This window comes from Suricata suricatta, chromosome 9 (assembly GCF_006229205.1).
Source record: "Suricata suricatta isolate VVHF042 chromosome 9, meerkat_22Aug2017_6uvM2_HiC, whole genome shotgun sequence".
Classification (NCBI taxonomy): Eukaryota; Metazoa; Chordata; class Mammalia; order Carnivora; family Herpestidae; genus Suricata; species Suricata suricatta.
This window is the reverse complement of record NC_043708.1, coordinates 59,030,051-59,048,468: the sequence shown is the minus strand read 5'-3', so window position 1 is coordinate 59,048,468 and position 18,418 is coordinate 59,030,051. Positions and strand designations below refer to the sequence as shown.

General features: G+C 36.0%; 1 protein-coding gene and 1 pseudogene across 1 annotated transcript in view; both read left to right on the top strand.

Moving 5' to 3' along the window:
• The window catches only part of BRMS1L (BRMS1 like transcriptional repressor), a 29,985-nt gene that overhangs the window by 7,997 nt on the left and 3,570 nt on the right, over positions 1 to 18,418 (top strand). The window contains exons 3-8 of the mRNA XM_029952457.1: positions 200 to 327; positions 2,070 to 2,149; positions 15,141 to 15,237; positions 16,452 to 16,535; positions 17,215 to 17,279; positions 17,971 to 18,010. Of these exons, the coding sequence (XP_029808317.1) occupies positions 200 to 327; positions 2,070 to 2,149; positions 15,141 to 15,237; positions 16,452 to 16,535; positions 17,215 to 17,279; positions 17,971 to 18,010 (494 nt within the window). The remainder of the gene's footprint in view (positions 1 to 199; positions 328 to 2,069; positions 2,150 to 15,140; positions 15,238 to 16,451; positions 16,536 to 17,214; positions 17,280 to 17,970; positions 18,011 to 18,418) is intronic.
• LOC115303030 lies at positions 8,149 to 8,265 on the top strand (annotated as a pseudogene).

Genomic DNA, 18,418 nt, shown 5'->3' with positions numbered 1-18,418 from the left:
TCTAAAAAAAATCTACTTTGTGATTATGTGCATAAAGTCAAGTAATGTAACTGAGTTTTTCACTTCAGATCAAGAAAAAATACTTTGGGTAGGTTATTAGAATATGAATGATATTAGGAAGAGATAATGTTTAAAAATGGTAAATTGTTAGCCTTTGTTGGGCTTTTAAAATTAATATTTTAATTTTTGCTTTGTTAAGACTTTATAAAGAACGATTAAGTCAGGTGGATGCAAAACTACAAGAAGTCATAGCTGGAAAAGCACCAGAATATTTGGAACCACTGGCAACTTTACAAGAAAATATGCAAATTCGTACAAAGGTAGCAGGTAGGAAAGTGAAACATCTTTTCCATATAGTAGTCCATCAACTCTGCACTAGATTTAAAAGGTATTTGTCAAGTGTTTTTTGTTAGTGAAATCACAAATATATTTGCCGTGAACAGAGCATTTCACTCAGTCAGCCCACAGTTATTTATTAATGCCTCTTGCTTTCCTCTGCTGCCGTGGGGGATCAGATTGCCAAAAATGTTGTTGAGAGGATAGTTCCACATATGCAACAATTAGAGACGTGATACTTTTATTAAGAGCAACTGTTAGGATTTCAGTTTAATTTCCTGTTACTTAAATTAAGATTCAGTTTAATACTCTTAGTACTTTTCATCTATAGGAGTGAGAAGGATTTTTTATTTATAAGGCCATCAACAAAATGTTTGCTCAGGACGTTATAGAATAGGGAATTAGTTTTCAACTCTGTAATTTAATGATAATTTATTATTTTGATACATTTGGTCACTCATTTGTGGTTGTGAATAAATGAAAATATACTGTACTTCTTTGGTTAAATTTCAGTCTTTCGTTAGTAATTGGGATCCAGCCTCAGAATTGTGTCCTAGCACTCATGACTGTGTATATTTGAAGATCATTTAGGTTTCTTCATAGTTAGACCAAAACTGAATTTTAACTAATGGAGGTATTGATTTTTTTTCTCTTTGGGGACACTAATTGATCCTACTGTACCTATTATGTAATACCTAAGGCATTGTTCATAATAGGTTCTTTTTATGTTAAATCTACCTTAAACCACATTTTATTCTTGAATGCTTAATATTGAATATGTAGATGATATGATACTTAACTTGCTATTTTTGCATACTGTTTTACGATACCCTAGAAAGTAAACAAGTCCTTAATTTTCTTTGATATTCTGAAAGAGCTAAGTGAGACTTACTGGATGTTTAGAAAGTATTACTTGAGTCAATTATTCACTTTTCTACTATGTGGCCTTTTGTACAAAGAATAGTGTGTGTTGCTAATGGCATAGTTCCAGATATTGGTCCCATGCTTTTACTGTACAAGAAAGAATCACATTTCTAGGGTCAACAATGGGACTGAGTTTGGTATATATATCCAGAGCCTTTGTTTTCCGTTTTTGTGATGGTGCATTTGCATGCCATATTGCCTACTTAATACTATTGTATTGGTAGCTTGAAGTTAAACTCTCTTGAGCATCCTTTCTCTAGAAAGTCAGGAGCACGCACTCAAACGTCATTATCAGTTAATACATTTTGTCGTATCAGTTTATACATTAAGTCTCTTGGAAGGTTTGGACTCTGAAAATAAATAATAGTTTCAAAAAATTGTGGTTTTGTTGATCTGAGAATAAATGGTTAATGAAACCAGAGTTTATTGACTTTTTCCATTATGGTCCTGAGAAATTACTACTTTTCATAGGAAAGGAGTTTTATTTTCATTTTGATCATCCTCTATCAAACATTTTAGGAGTATTCTTTAGAAGAATGGGGTAAGAACTAAAATTTGCAGTATAGTTTCTTCGTAGCTCTTAAATTCTTAAATTTAAATTTAAATTCTTAAATTCTTAATTCTAGTCTGCTTTGATATATATTTTAACTGAGCCTTTTTATTTTTAATTTTTAAAGATTAAGTTAGAATCACTTGTCAGTTTGTTCCTGATTTATCTTATAAAGTATAGTTGGACAGAATTCCTGTAGGGAAGTGATAATGAAACTCATGAATGCTAACATAATCAGAGTAATTGTGTTTGGTTGCAGGAATCTATAGAGAGCTCTGCTTAGAGTCTGTAAAGAACAAATATGAATGTGAAATTCAAGCCTCTCGCCAGCATTGTGAGGTACTGTTATTTTACTTAACTTTTAATCTAATTTCAACCTTTCAAGTCTTTCTGAGTGTAGTAGGTAAACAAAATAAGTGAAACAAAATTAAATTGTACTTTATCACTTGCATGATTTTTTTTTTTTAACTGCAGCAGAAGCTGTATTGTAAATAGGACACAAAGAAGGGACCATAGAAAAGAAGGGAGATAATTTTAGAAGTTTTGCAACTGTTACTTTAAAAAGACTTTGTAATGATCATGTCATTTGGCATTGCTGAAAATATTAGTGCAATTAATATAATATTCAAGTTTAGACTAAAAAAGTATGTATCTAGTGGTACAGTTAGAATGTTGGGCTTATTGTTTATTTGACTCTCTAGATCTATTTCCATACCTTAGGACAGAATTCTCTATTTGTGGGGAAAAAAATAGATGTATTTTTTTCTGTGGAGAGAATCTCTTTATTTGGATAGTGTGTTTAAAATAACCCAGTGCTCATTTTGCAGATAACTTTTCATATAACCTAGATAAGATAAATACACTAGTAGAAATAAGATAACAAATTCTGTAATCATTTTTTAATTATTATTTTATTTTCTTTAATAAATTATTAAGATATTAAGAGTAGATATTAAAATGATGGAATGTTCTGTTTTAGTTGTTTCATTTTCTTTTCTTTTCTCTTCCTTATTTTTTTGAGAGAGAGAAAGAGAGAGTGTGTGTGTGAGCCGAGAGAGAGAGAGAGAGAGAGAGAGAGAGAGAGAGAGGGGGGGGGGGGGGGGGGGGGGGGGGGGGAGAGGGAGAGAGGGAGAGGGAGAGAGGGAGAGAGAGAGCGCGCACAAGCTAGCCTGGGAGCAAGGGGGAGAGAGCGAGAGAGAGCGAGAGTGAGAGCGAGAGAGAGAGCTGGGGAGGGACAGAGAGAAAGAGACACAGAATCCCAAGGAGGCTCCAGGCTCTGAGCTGTCAGCACAGAGCCTGATGCCAGGCTCAAACCCATGAACTATGAAAACATGACCTGAGCCAAAGTCGGACACTTAACCAACTAAGCCACCCAAGCATCCCTCATTTTCTTGATTACAGCTGAGATGAAACATCTTTTTGATGTTTACTGGCTGCTTGGATTTGTTTTACTAAGAAGTGCCTTTTTCATATCTTTTGCCTTTATGTTGGGCTGTTAATGTTTTCCTCATCGACTGTAGAGGTTCGTTATATATTCGGGATATAAATGCTTTGCTGGTTATATGCTTTGCAAATATTTTTACCCAGGCAATGGAATGTCTTTTCACTCTTTTTGATAACTTGGTGAACAAAAGTTTTGCATTTTAATGTAGCTGAATTTATTATTTTTCCTTTATTATATGTGCTTTTTATGTCTTTCCCATTTTGAGGTAAAAATGTATTTTCCTTTTAAAGGTTGAAATTTTATTTTTTAGATTTAGATTGCTAGACTACCTCTAATTAATTTTTGCACGTGGTATATAGTACGGATCTAATTTTTTTTGCATATGGATAGGTAATGTTGACATTGTTTATTCTGTACTTTTTTACCATGAATCAACAATTTCATTTTTTCCTCATCTTAAAAAATTTTTTTTTATGTTTTTATTTTATTATTGAGACAGAAACAGAGCATGAGTGGGGGAGGGGCAAAGAGAGAGGGAGACACAGAATCAGAAGCAGGCTCCAGGCTCTGAACCATCAGCACAGAGCCTCATGTGGGGCTCGAACCCATGAGCCATGAGATCATGACCTGAGCCGAAGTCAGATGCTCAACTGACTGAGCCACCCAGGCAACTCTCCACATCTTTTTTATATTAAATGTCCATTTATATGCCAGCGTGTTTCTAGCTGTTTATTTATTTATTTTGGGGAGAGAGGGGCATGGAGAAAGAGAGAGAAAGACTCCAAAGCAAGCTCTGGACTGTCAGCACAGAGCCAGTGCAGGGCTTGATCTCACAGACTGTGAGATCATGACCTGAGCTGAAATCAAGAGTCAAACACTTAACCAGCTGAGCCACCTAGGTCCCCCTGTTTATAGCCATTTTAATTAGTTTCATTTGTCTATTTGACTATTTCTGCATTGGTAGCATAATACCTTGTTTTAGTTGAGTAAGTTTGGGAGCTCAATAAACTGATAATTTTACCTTGCTCTTCTTACACTTGTTAAGATTTCTTGTTCTTGTTTAGTAACATCTTTTAAAAATTTACTTTTTATTTCTTGCTGCTGTATAAAAAATAATTTTGTATATTAATATATCCAACCTTATCTACATCTCTTTTTAGTTCTAATAATTTCATTACAATCTCTTATTAGATTTTCCATGTGGATAGTAATGTCATTTGTGAATAATGGCAGTTTGTTTCTTCTATTCCGATCTTCCTCTTATTTGGTTTACTTGTCTTAGTGGTACTGATAGAATTGATAGATCATAAAATAGAAGCAGTGAAAACAGATTATGGTTGTGTTCTTGATTTTAAGGGAGTGCTTCTTAGGGTTTTCCAATAAGTATGATATTTACTCTTGGATTTTGATAAATATTCTTTTTATCAAGTTAAGGAAATTTACTTTTATTTCTTGTTTTCTAAGATTTTTTTTTTTACCATGAATAGTTATATTTTATTAAATACTTTGTATACATCTGTTGTAATCTTTATATATCTTTAAACAACCTTATACTTACAGAAGAGTTGCAAGAAAGCACAAAAGAACTTTTCTGATGAACATGAGAATGAGTTGCAACATGGTGCACTATCACCCCTGAATATGACAAATGAGAGATGTTCTCTTTTTATTTTATTTTATTTACTTAAAATTTTTTTTTAATGTTTTTTATTTAGTTTTGGGAGACAGAGAGAGACAGTGCGAGCAGGGGAGGGTCAGAGAGAGAGAGGGAGATACAGAATCTGAAGCAGGCTCCAGGCTCTGAGCTACCTGTCAGCACAGAGCCCAACGTGGGGCTCGAACCCACAAACTGTGAGATCATGACCTGAGCTGAAGCCAGACGCTCAACAGACTGAGCCACCCAGGCGCCCCTAGGATGTTCTCTTATATAACTATACTGTAATCAAAATCAGGAAATGTACATTGATATGTTACTACCATCTAATTCTCAGACCCATTTAAGTTAAGCTGTTGCCTCAAAGGCACCCTTTAGAGCAAAGAGACTCAGTTCAGGATCACTTGTCTTTGTCTTTGCATTTACTTGTCATGTATTGTTTCCTTCTATGTGGAACAATTCTTCAGTTTTTCCTTGACTTTCATGATCTTTATAAATTTGACAGTTTCAGTCCAGTTATTATATAGAATGTCAATTTTGAATTGGTCTGCTTTTTCTTCATGATTAGAGTTGGGTTTTGCCTCTCAGTAAGAATATCAGAATAGTAATGTGTTTTTCTCACTGGATTCTATTAGGCAACAGACAGTTTTGATATGTACCTTTATTGGTGATGTACGCTTTGATCACTTGATTTAAGTGGTGTCTTCCAGGTTTCTCTCAGTAAACTTACTTTTTTCACATTGTGATTCTTAAGTGTTTTGGGGAGAAAAACTTTGTGCAAATATCTCATTCCTTATAACACTTGCAATTCATTTATTTATGTAAGTATGGACTTACTGTATCTTTATCTTTTGTTTGCCTCATCTTTCAGTTGCTGAAGGAGGTGTGTTAGAATTCTCTGCGTGAGGGGGGATTTGTTAATACCTCCCTTATTTTTTAAATTATTATTAGTTTCCTTCTTTATGTCCTAAGAAAATCCACATACTGTTCTTTTCACAATAAAGTCATTCAGCATTTCAGATATGGAGGCCAAAGGTACTGATAATGAGATGCCCCACAAAGCATGTCCACTGTTGTGGTTTCCTTTGATCAAAAAGGATGGTACAGTCCTGCAGACTGAATGCTCATGATTCCAGAGCTCCCAGCTGAAACTTATCTCCTGTGGAATTTCTTTTATCTTTTTTGTTTTTCTTCTTAAAAACAAATTTTTTTAACTGGTTAAGACCGCTTAACATGAGATCTACCCTCTTAACAAATACTGAGTGTGTAATACAGTATTTTTAACTATAGGCACACTTTTGTACAACAGACCTCTAGTACTTATTTAATCATGATGTATAACTGAAACTTTATACTCATTGAACAGCAACTTTCCATTTCCCCTTCCCCCTTGCCTTTGGTAACCACCGTTCTACTCTCTGCTTCTGTATGTTTGACTAGTTTGTATATCTTATACAAGGGGTATCATGTGATATCTGTCTGTATGTGACTGGCTATTTCATTTGTATTTTATCTTTTATCTTCAGGGTTCATCCATGTTGTAGTACACGGCAGGAGTTACTAATTTTTTTTAAATGTTAATTTTTTGAGAGAGAGAGTGTGTGTGAGCAGAGGAGAGGCAGAGAGAGAGAGAGAAAGAATCTCAGAGAGAGAGAGAGAGAGAGAGAGAGAGAGAGAGAGAGAGAGAGAATCCCAGAAAGGCTCCATGCTGTCAGCACAGAGCCAGGTGTGGGGCCGCATCTCCAGAACTGAGATCATGATCTGAGGCATTATCAAGAGTCAGATGCCTAACCAACTGAGCCATCCATCCAGGTACCCCTGTATGTTCTAATTTTTTAAAGACTGAATAATATTTAATTGTACGTATATATCATATTTTCTGTACTCATTCATTTTCCACATCTTGGCCATTGTGAATAGTGCTGAGATGAACACGGGAGTGCAAATCTCTTTAAGATCCTGATTTCAGTTCTTTTGGGGATATACTCAGAAGTAGAATTGCTGGATCACTTAGTTCCATTTTTAATTTTTTAGAGAACTTCCATACTGTTTTTCATGCTATAATTCCACCACCTGTGCATAGGGCTCCGATTTCTCTGTATCCTCACCAACACTTGTCTTTTGGGTTTTTTTTCTTGGTAACAGCAAGTAGGTGTGAAGTGATAGCAAGCTGTTTTTAATGTGCATTTTTCTGATATTAGTGATATTGAGCATCTTTTCATGTACTTCCTGTCCATTTGTATGTCTTCTTTGGAGAAAGGTCTACTCAAGTCCTAATTTTTAAATTGAATTCCTTAGGAGTGCCTGGGTGACTCAGTTAAGTGTCTGACTTCAGCTCAGGTCTTGATCTCAGGGTCCATGAATTCAAGCCCTGCCTCAAGGCTCTGTGTTGACAGCTCAGAGCCTGGAGCTGCTTCTGATTCTGTGTCTCCCTTTCTCTCCACCCTCCCCTGCTCACACACTCTCTCTCTCAAAAATAAATAAAGATTTTAAAAAATTGAGTTCCTTTTATGTTTTTAATATTAACCCTTTATCAGATACATGATTTTCAAATGTTTTCTCCCATTCTGTAGGTTGGCTCTACTCTCATTGTTCCTTTGCTATGCAGAAGCTTTTTAGTTTGATATAATCCCACTTATCTCTTTCTGCTTTTGTTCTCTGTGCTCTTGGTGTCATATTCAAGAAATTATTGCCAAAAGCAATGTCATGATGCTTATCCTTTATATTTTCTTCTAGGGGGTTTATAGTTTCAAGTTTAACATTTAAATTTTTAAACTGTTTTGAACTTATTTTTATGTATGCTGTAAGGTAAGGGTCGGATTTCATGTCAGACAGCGTGTGGCTGTCCAGTGTTTTCAACACTACCATTTGTTGAAGAGACTATCCTTTTCCCGTTATGTATTCTTTGCACCCTTGTTGAAGATTAGGTGACCATGTCTGTATGGGTTTATTTCTGAGCTCTTTTCCATTGATCTATATGCCTGTCTTTATGTCAGTACTATACTGTTTTAATTACTGTAGCTTTGTAATATATTTTGAAATTAGGAAATATGAGGCCTCTGTTTGTTTTTCTTTCTCCAGATTGTGTTGGCTGTTTGGGGTGTGTGTGGGGGAGGATCCATATTAATTTTAGTCTTTTTTCTATTTGTCCATATTAATTTTAGTCTTTTTTCTATTTCTGTAAAAAAAATTCCATTGAGATTTTGATAGAGATTGCATTGACTTTGTGAATCACTTTTAGTCTATGGCCATACCACCCTGAATGCGCCCAATCTCATCTGATCTCGGAAGCTAAGCAGGGTTGGGCCTGGTTAGTACTTGGATGGGAGACTTTGTGAATCACTTTTAGTATGGACTTTTTAACAATATTAATGTATAATATTAAAATATTCCTTCGAATCTAGGAACATGGAAGGTCTTGATTTATTTCTTTTATCGGTGTTTTATAGTTTTCAGTATACAAGTCTTTCATTTCCTTAGTTTATTCTTAAGAATTTTGTTCCTTTTTATGCTGTTATAAATGGTATATGTTAATTTCACAAATGTTTATATTTCTACCAGTTTATTTTAGAATTTTTATGTCTTTTAATAAACATGACATTTTATCCTTCTTAAAAGCTCTTTACTCTGTAATAATGATTTTTGCCTCAAAGTCTATTTTGTCTGATAATTAAAATAGCTACTGTAGCTTTGTTTAGTCTGGCATTTACTGGATAAAAGGTTTTTTATTTTTTTTTCCTCCAGAATTTTGGCCTATATTTTAGGAGTGTTATTTGTAAATAAAGAGTTCATGTGTTGACTTAAAAACTATTTTAACTGTCCCTGACTATTAACTGGTAAATTTAGTCCAATTTTATTTGTAGTGATTATTTGATATTTAATACCAACCTATTTTATATTTCTATTTTTTCTGCTTTATTCTTTTTTATTCTTCTCTGACCTTTCCTGTATGTGTGTGATTTATTGAGTTTTACAGATTGTTATTATAAATCAATACTATCTATTTCTGTATTTTGATGATTAGCTTTAATTTTCATGTGTTTCTACATTAGAATCAAATATTAATAACTGTGTCCTCCTCTTGAATTATAAAGGACACTTGAACTCTCTAACTCTAGTTACTCTCTTCCAAAGTACAAGTTATAGTTTTTAGTACTTTAGTTCCATTTTTTTTTTTTACCCTTCAAATGAAGCATTATTTTGATCTCATGGATTTAGTTGACTTAGTTCTTTTCAGGTTTATGCATATTTTACTAGTTTTTTTTGCTTACTGTTTTTGAGTTGCAACCTCTCCTTGCATATTCATTTTTTGCTTCTTGAAGAACATTCTAACATTTCTTCACTGACAGTCCTTTCGTGATAAGCTCAGTATTTATTTGTCCAAAATACATTTATTTGTAGTAATTCTGGAAGGACAGTTCAGGGGGATAATACATTGTAGAATGACAATTATTTCCTCTTAACATGTTTAGGGTTTTACTTTCCACAATCTGCCTAGAAGTCCCGTTTTAGATAACTTCATTTTTCCTTCATTTTACTAGTTAGTATTAAGCCTTTTTTTTGTTCTTCAGTTCCTTTATATGTGTTTCCATTGAGATTATTTTTCTCTTCTTAGTTGGATTTGTTGTGCTTTCTGAATCTAAGAATTTGTTTTCTATTCATTCTGGAAATTTCTCAGATGTTTTCTTTTCTGGTATTGCCTTTCTTTTATTTTCATTATATTTAATATATCACTATCTGAAATTCGTCAGAGTCTATTCCTGCTGTGCTTATTTTTTTTAAAAATTCGACAAATCTCACAGCTTATTTCCTTATTTCATAATTCTGGACTATAGCAGGCTTTATTGTTAGGAATCCTGTGAGCCTTGGACAGAGGATGTAGTTCTTCAGATAGTATCTGCTTTTATTTTTGCTAGGTTGTTTGAGCGAGGCCTCTTGGTGTGCCAATAGCACATGACTGCTTTAATTTTTTGGCTTGGAATTTCCTAGAAGATGCAGGTAATCATATTTGAATCTCAGATATGTAGAAGTCAGGCCTAAGATGACATATCTTCTGGAAAAACTTCTTTTCCATTTATTGCCTAACTGACACAGATGAATTTTCCTCAGGCGAATCTTTCCTAGTCTGCCTGTTCTTTGAAGGTATAACCCTTCAGAGCTACGCAGGAATCCTGTTCCCTGTGTCTCTGCTTTGCTTTGGCCCGAGGTCTTTATCCTAAGACAGCCGCTAAAAGCCACGCCTCCAGGCTGTTAACACCAGCAAACACCCTCAAGGAAGCCGCAGCTTCAACACCAGGCCAGCATGCTGGTTTTCAACTGTTTATTTTTGGTCTTTGGGGATATCTCTTACTTTTTTGAGAGCTTAACTATACCTTTAAAAAGATGTTTGTGGTTTTTTTATTTAGACTATAGGTGTAGGTATGTTGGGAGGTTTTCTTTGGTTTTGAATTTCTTTGTTTTTGTTTTGACATTATCTTGTTTACTATTTTGGCAGAAATAAGAGTCAACAAGTTATCTTCAAGTAATATGTATTACAATAGACAAATATATTGGTATTCTTTTTCTTCTGTCATTTTACAGCTTTGATAGGATTTTTTTCTATTTTTTAAATTTATTTTTGAGAGAGAGAGACAGCATGAGCAGGGGAGGGTCAGAGAGAGAGGGAGACACAGAATCCGAAACAGGCTCCAGGCTCTGAGCTAGCTGTCAGCACAGAGGCTGACGCGGGGCTCGAACCCACGAACCGTGAGATCATGACCTGAGCTGAAGCCAGACTCTTAACTGACTGAGCCACCCAGGCACCCCATCATTTTTCAGCTTTGAAAATCTTCCTTCCTCCATAGAGATTCTAATTATTTACTTAAGTTTCTTCTAATTTAGGTATGGCTTGGTTTTTAAATGCTTAATATTAATATTATAAATGGCCTATTTACTTATATAATTAATACTCATCAGTAGTTCAAAGGCATTTTAGACAGAGGAAATAAAGGCTGGAAGGGAACTTAAAGAGTATTACGAATTTTATATTCACCCTCATTTTAACCCTCACCACACCTTATGAAATAGGAATTATCTTGATTTTATGAATGGGGCTCAGAGATGTTAAGTAATTTGCTTGGGGTCACACAGTTAGCAGCAGAACCAGAATTGAAATCCTTTGATCTTTTTAGTCATTCATGCAATTTGCTATTAAATCTGAACTTTGTTTTCCAGGGCTTCTTATCTGCTTTTAGTTCTGCATTTGGCTCATATAGAAATAACTGAGAGGCAGGGGAAGTGGGAGGAAGGGAGACACACTTCCAATTGTCAAAATAAGTTTGATTAGCAGCAGGTAGAAAGAGGGGTCTGGGCCAGCGACCAGACATGTTCACACGGGTATCAAACAGAGAGCATGCCAGAAAACTACAGAGGCAATTGAGGCAGCAGATGGTTTGTGTCAAAATAAGGAAGGAGATCACATTTATAGAATCCTGCAGTGTGCCAGACACTGGGACAGGTGGTGATGCTTTTTTTAGGTTATCTCATTTAAGCCTCCCCACAGAGCTGGAGATGAGTGTTAAGATGGACAGCAGGTGGTAGCAACGTCTCAGGCCCTGAGTGTTCAGGGCGTTCTTGCGAAGATTGAGGCTCTTCAGGGCTCTGACTTTGGTTATCTATTTACGTAACTTTTTTTTCCTGATTATAACATTAATAAGTACTAAGAAAACTTGAGAAATACATCTAAAGGAGGAAATGCAATGAACTATAGTCTGTCAAGCAGAGGAAATCTGTTAATAAGTATGTGCATGTTTGTATAATTGTTTTTCATATCACCAGTATGACTATATATACTATTTTGTATCCTAACTTTTTTATGGGCAGCATTTTGTGAGAATTTCCGTACAGCTCTAAATACTTTTAGACATTTGGTTTTAGCAGGTACGGTGTGCACATGTCTCTGAAGGCACAGGCCCCTAATGAAACAGAGCAGCCCCTCTCCCGTCTCGAAACTCCACATCCCAGCAGCAGTTATCTTTTAGTTACTGCTTCTGGAATTTGCCTTCATATTTCTAAATACTATCAATTTTAGATACTATCTGTTGGTGTCCTATTATGAAAGCTGAAGAGTCCTTAATAGTTTGACTCAACCCATTTTTCTCATACTGTTATGTCTCAATTTTTGTTTTTATTGTAACTATAACATTGTTTGTTGAGCCAAGAGTTATACTATGCTCAAACTTCTCTTCTTGTACAACTCTGTTCATAGCCTCAGACTTAATAATTGCTTCATTTACTTTTAATTTTATTTGTCACTTCTTCTCAGAGCTCTAGCAGATCTAGGAAAGCCCCCCTGATGCTATTTTCCATGTGATCAAAAGCCTCAGATAATCCATGAGGAGCATCCCCTGACCCCTCGATCCCATGTCCTCCTGCTCGCCCTGCACCCTCTTTCAGATACTTTCTAGGCCAGCTACATCTGTCTTTATGGGGTGTGTCTTCACCACCACCCAGAAATTCCCTTTACGTCTTTCCCTCTAGATCTCATTCTCATTTTCATTTGTGTAGAGTGGCTTCTTGGGGAAAGGTGTACAGGAGTAAGTTTTTTGAGACCTCTTATATGAGTTATCCATTGCTTTATAATAAATTACTTTAAAACTTAGAGACTTAAAAGAACAGTACACATTTATTATTTTATAGTGTCTGTGGCCAGGAATTTGGGAGCAGCTTAGCTGGTCGGTTCCGGCTCAGGGAGTCCCATAAAGTTGCAGGAAGGAGGTCAGCCAGCGGACCAGTTACCTGAAGGCTGGACTGGGGGCTGGAGGATCCTCTTCCAAGGTGACTCACTCACAAGGCTGGCAGGTTTTTGCTGGGTTTTGGTTAGAAGCCTTAGCCCTACAGGTCTCTGCAAAGGTTGCCTGAGAGCCCTCATGGCCTCGTGACTTGCTTCTCTTAGAGCGAGTGATCCAAGAAACAAGCCTGAAGCGATGATGGTTTTTATGACCTAGATTTCTACCACATTCTATCCATTTTTAGAAGTGAGTCACTAACTCCTGTCCATGTTCAAAGGGAAGAAGTATAGGTGTAGAGATTGGAAGGGTGTGGGATCTTGAAGCCAAATATATAATAAGCACTTTAACAAAAACAACATTACCTATTGAACAAAGAAGTGTCTACAGACACCAAAGCAAAGGAATTGGATGTACCTTTCTTTTCCAGGTGCCCGCTAGCTGCTTCCTTAATGACTTCTTTTCCAACTCAGGAAAGTCTTCTGAGGGCTTTATGGGGTTGGGGATAAGGGAGAGAAGGACAACGAAATAAGACCAAGAATAGATTCAAGGCACTTCTATCTGTACACTTTAAACTGTAATTTGGGGCGCCTGGGTGGCTCAGCTGGTTAAGCCTCCGACTTCGGCTCAGGTCAGATCTCACGTTCGTGGGTTCGAGCCCTGTGTCGGGCTCTGTGCTGACGGCTAGCTTGGAGTCTGGAGCCTGTTTCTGGTTCTGTGTCTCCTTCTCTCTCTGCCCCTCCCCCTTTCATGCTCTGTCTCTCTCTGTATCAAAAATAAATAAAACATTAAAAAATTTTTTAAAAAACCTGTAACTTAGGTGCACCTGAGTGGCTCATTTGGTTCAGTGTCTGACTTTGGCTCAAGTCACGATCTCGCGCTTGTGGGTTCAAGCCCCATGTCAGGCTCTGTGCTGACAGCTCAGAGCCTGGAGCCTGCTTCTGATTCTGTGTCTCCCTCTCTCTCTGCCCCTCCCCTGCTCGTGCTCTGTCTCTTAAACTATAAAACAAAACATTAACAAAGTTTTTTTTTAAACTGTAATTTATGATATCTTTAGAGATACCTTCAAGGCATCAAACATTTCAGGCCCACTGTGGTGGTGGTGTTTTTTGTTTTTATAAAGAATGATTAGTGGACTTATTTTAGAATTTTTGCTTGGCCTAGAGCAAATTTATCAATAGATAGGAAAGAGACTGCACCAGATAAACTTTTATACTCTTTAAAGCTTTATCACTTTCACTCTGCATTCAGAGTCCTCTTTGGTTGGAGAATCGGGATCTAGTTATAGCTGTCACACTATCTTGACTGTGGCTGGGGCCTGCTCTCCCTTTTTCTCTGGTATATAATGTTTCCCAGTACTTGCACCATAATGTTGATAAGGTTGGAATTCTTCATAACACTTTACCAAAGGCAGGGGAAACAAAAGGAAGTAAGCTTAGCAGTCTGGAAGATTTTTCATAGGAGACCTAGCTTTATTTAGTCTTCCTCAGCTTTGCTTTCTCTAGCTCCTGGCTTGCCACAAATTGACAAAAGCCATCTTCTCTCTACCACTCAGGAGAATCTTCAGGCATGTGTGGACTCTAATTTTCAAACCCGGAAGAGAGGATAGATTCACACTGGCAGTGCTGCCAAATGGGTGTGGCTTGTGCCTTCCACAAGAAATCCTATCTAACTGTATTTCAGTAGTCTCTACAAGGCCCTATCTCTGTCCCAGTAGCCTACTGTCCCTATTAGAGTAGGCATGCAGTGGGTGGGATGGGAATCTGTCAGAAGCTTTTATTATAACAAATCTGTATGTTATACTTATGTGCCTTTTATGGCTTTTAAAATAAGGGATATGGTGTTTTATAATGAAAAGAATAATGGGCTGGAACTAGTACCCTGGGTGCTAGTCTGATTTGCCAGTAATTAGTCTTTTAGCAAGACACTCAGTCTTTCTACAGTTTTGTTGAGAGACCTGGATATAGTCTATAGTTTTATGATTTTGACTATAATTAGATTATTTTAAATGATTATAGAATTCATAGTTGAATCTCTTTGTGATACAGTTGTCTATTTTAATATGTTGAGATATTAGTAAGGAATGAAGGCCTAATTGTTGTTGCAGTGAGAAAATATTCATTTTATTGAAATACACTATACAGGACAGGTTCTCCATTGTATGGACAGGTAGGAGCTGCTTATATTTAAAAAAGGCCACGGGGGCTTACTAGTTGTTTATAAATGTTTACCTCCACACCGCATATAAATTTAGATGTTCTTAAACAATTTAATTGTATGTGTTTAAATCAGCATTTAGAGTTTATACTTTCTGGTTTTATTTCTTTCATGTATTTGGTATTTTGTCTTTAAAGGTTTTAAGCTAGCAAACAAAAGCATTGTGTGTTAAAGTACTTTAAGTTAGTACTCACAGTTATGATGGACTGATTTTTTATTTCTACTTATGCATAATCTATTTTTTTTCAGAGTGAAAAGCTTTTGTTATATGATACAGTCCAGAGTGAACTGGAGGAAAAGATAAGAAGGCTTGAAGAGGACAGGCACAGCATTGATATTACCTCAGGTGGGGCGCCTGGGTGGCTCAGTCAGTTAAACGTCCAACTCTTGATGTCAGCTCAGGTCACGGTCTCATGGTCAGTCCTGAGATTGAAGCCAGCGTTGTGCTGGGCCTGGAGCCAGCTTGGAATTCTCTCTCCCTCCCCTCTGTCCCTCCCTGCCTGATATGTGCGCGTGAGTGCATGCAAGGAAGAAAATTACCTCAAGTAATGGGAATGATGTGGTGTGATATGTGTGATCCTTACTTTAAGTGACACTGAGCCTGTGGCTTACTGGAGTGTCTCATAATATCCTAGTCTCCTAATATAAATGTTATGTAAATGAAGTGTCCTAATGAGAGGGGGATGGGGGCACTTCTAAAGAACTTGACAGGTTTGTGATTGTCGCTTTGATTTGAATTCACTTTGAAATTTCAGAAACACAGAAAATGGAGCACATGAAAAGGGACAAAAGAAAAATGTGACAGGAACTATAGAAGTAAGAATAGTATACTATAAGAGTAATGAAAATATTATTACAATATATGAATAGTATTGAAAGACAACTACAACATATGTTCCTCCCTCTGAATCTTGAATGACCAGGTAGAAAAAGGAATAAAAACCTTTTCTTTTTGGTAACACACAAACTAGATAGAAATTACAGGGAGGTAGATTTTTGTCTGAGAAAAGGGCAAAACTCCTTAATAATTAGATCAGTCCAATGAGAAGCTGGTATTTTCAGGGGTATTATGGAAAGGCTTTCCGCAGTGGGCTGAAGATGTGTTGGGTTGTCCCACAGGCCTTGCATGTGTGTTACTTTCTCTCTTATGGATTTGATTTCTCGGTGGGCACAATGGAGCCAGACGAGCCCCTGTCCCTACTTGTTGGGTGAATATGCGTGACGGTCACTTTAGCTTTCTAAATCAGCCTCCCCATCTGTAAAGTCATAGTAATAGGAATACTTGTCCCAGAGACAGCTTTGAGGGTTAGATGAGACGATGCATGTAGTAATGTCTCTAACAAAGTACCTGACCTGTGGTGCACCGGTTGTTAGTTGTTAAGTGCCAAGTTGATTTTTTACTTTAATAAAGGCAGAGGAAATTTTATAAATATATAGCTGCTCATGAAATTATGTAGTCACATACTACCAATGAAATTTTGCTACCATGAAATTACATAGCCTTTTCCCCAACTTTGATCTCCAAAAATCAGCTAATACTTAATTCTATTTACTTGCCAGAGCTGTGGAATGATGAGCTTCAGTCAAGAAAAAAGAGGAAGGATCCTTTCAGTCCTGACAAAAAGAAGCCAGTTGTTGTTTCAGATATCCTTTTCTAAAAATTTTTCTTGCCTTGGTGTACATTTTTGCATTGTGCATACCTTGTAATATTTATTAGTGTACACTGACTTCAGTTACATGATCCTGTAATAGGCAAAAGATGACTTATAAAATTGACTGAAGGTAGAAGGATATAGTTTAGGATTAAGAGGGGTAAGGAGGAAATAGAAGTTTAACCGTGATCTCAGCTTTGAAAACTACTATGGCTTTGTGGTTCACAGAGGCTTTGACGTGAACCAGCTCTTTAGTATATAGCATGATTGTTTAATTCACATGTTTATTTTTTAACACTGTCAGTGTTTCTGAAATTGGAGCGTCTTTAAATTAAAATAATATATGGTTTCAATCTTGGTGTTCCCTGTAGTACCCTCCCCTAACTCCACTGCCTTTTCCCATTCCCACCTGGAAACAGTGATTAGGTTGGTGATATATCTTACAATCAATGATATCAAAGAATTAAGAGAATATGGTTTATAGCATCTGAAGTACTGGAATATATTTATCCTGGTACTAAGTTTTTTGGGAGAATAATTTAAAGTCAGAATTCAGCATGCCAAAGGATTATGTCCAGAAATCACTGTTCTAATTCTCTGAAAACCAGAAGTTTGGAAATGTAATTCAAAGTGTGAAATTCTTACAGCTAAATTGACCTTGACTTTTCCACGTCCTTATATAGTTTATATGCTACAGGATCTTGATATTCTTGAAGACTGGACAACAATTAGGAAGGTATGATTAAAGAGCAATGGAATACAAGTGTCTTCTTAGAGTCTACTTTTTAAGATTCTGTGGTTTTTCACTGATACATCAAAATACTATTGTTAATATGGTTTACTTCGCAACAGTCTCTTCATGGCAATTAATACTAATACAGATAACAGTGGATTGCAAGAATATTTTGAGAGAGGCATGTCAACAATTTGTATTTTTTCCTGTAGTAATGTAATTAATAATTTATGCAAAAGTACAGAAAAACATATATTTAGGTCGCCCCAAAATAATAAATAACCTTTCTGTGCCTAGTCTGTAGCCCAGTCCTGGCTCACTGAAGGCACTCAATAAATACCTGTTGAATGAATTCAAAGTGAATATTTGAACTTTATTGTATGTCTTGCATTCTGTCATTAAACATTCAAGAATTACAGGATTTTCTTTGCTTGTTTGAAAGTGGACACTTAATTTTCTTATTAAATTTTTTCATTTTCAGAAACTCCTTAGTTGAGACAGATCAATTCAGGTATTGATAGCACTTTTAGGAGAAATGGTTGTTCTTTACATGTATATTCCTTATGGTCTTTGACATTAAAAATTTATTAGTTATTTGAGGTGTGAGTAATGTTATATACATTAAATAGATTCCAAAATATACTTGAAGTCTATAAACTCAGTCAGTATCTTTCTTCCTTCTTTTTTTAATTAGGCAATGGCTACACTGGGTCCACACAGAGTGAAGACAGAACGTAAGTCATTTAACCTAAGTTTAGGGATCTCTTCTGTGGAGACTTATTGGATCAAGGCTGTTAAGTCATCCAAACACTAAAGAGCTCCCTCCATAAGTGCTTCCATTTCATTAGTGAACACTACTCTTGGAATTATGATATCTTAAATCCTACTTAAAATTGGCACTAATAACTGATAATGTAACTACTTCCCCTTCTTCTGGCACATGTCTAGTTCACTGATGATTTATCGTACCCTGCATACCTTCATTTTGTAGTTATATTAAATTACACTTAGTGAATTCTATAAGAAATTTAAGAAATTAAATACTCTTATTTCTATTAGTCTTAGGCTTAATATCTAAGAACTATTTTTAGTGTTTTTTTTCACATATTTGCATGGATTGATGTTACTTAGTGTTCTGCACT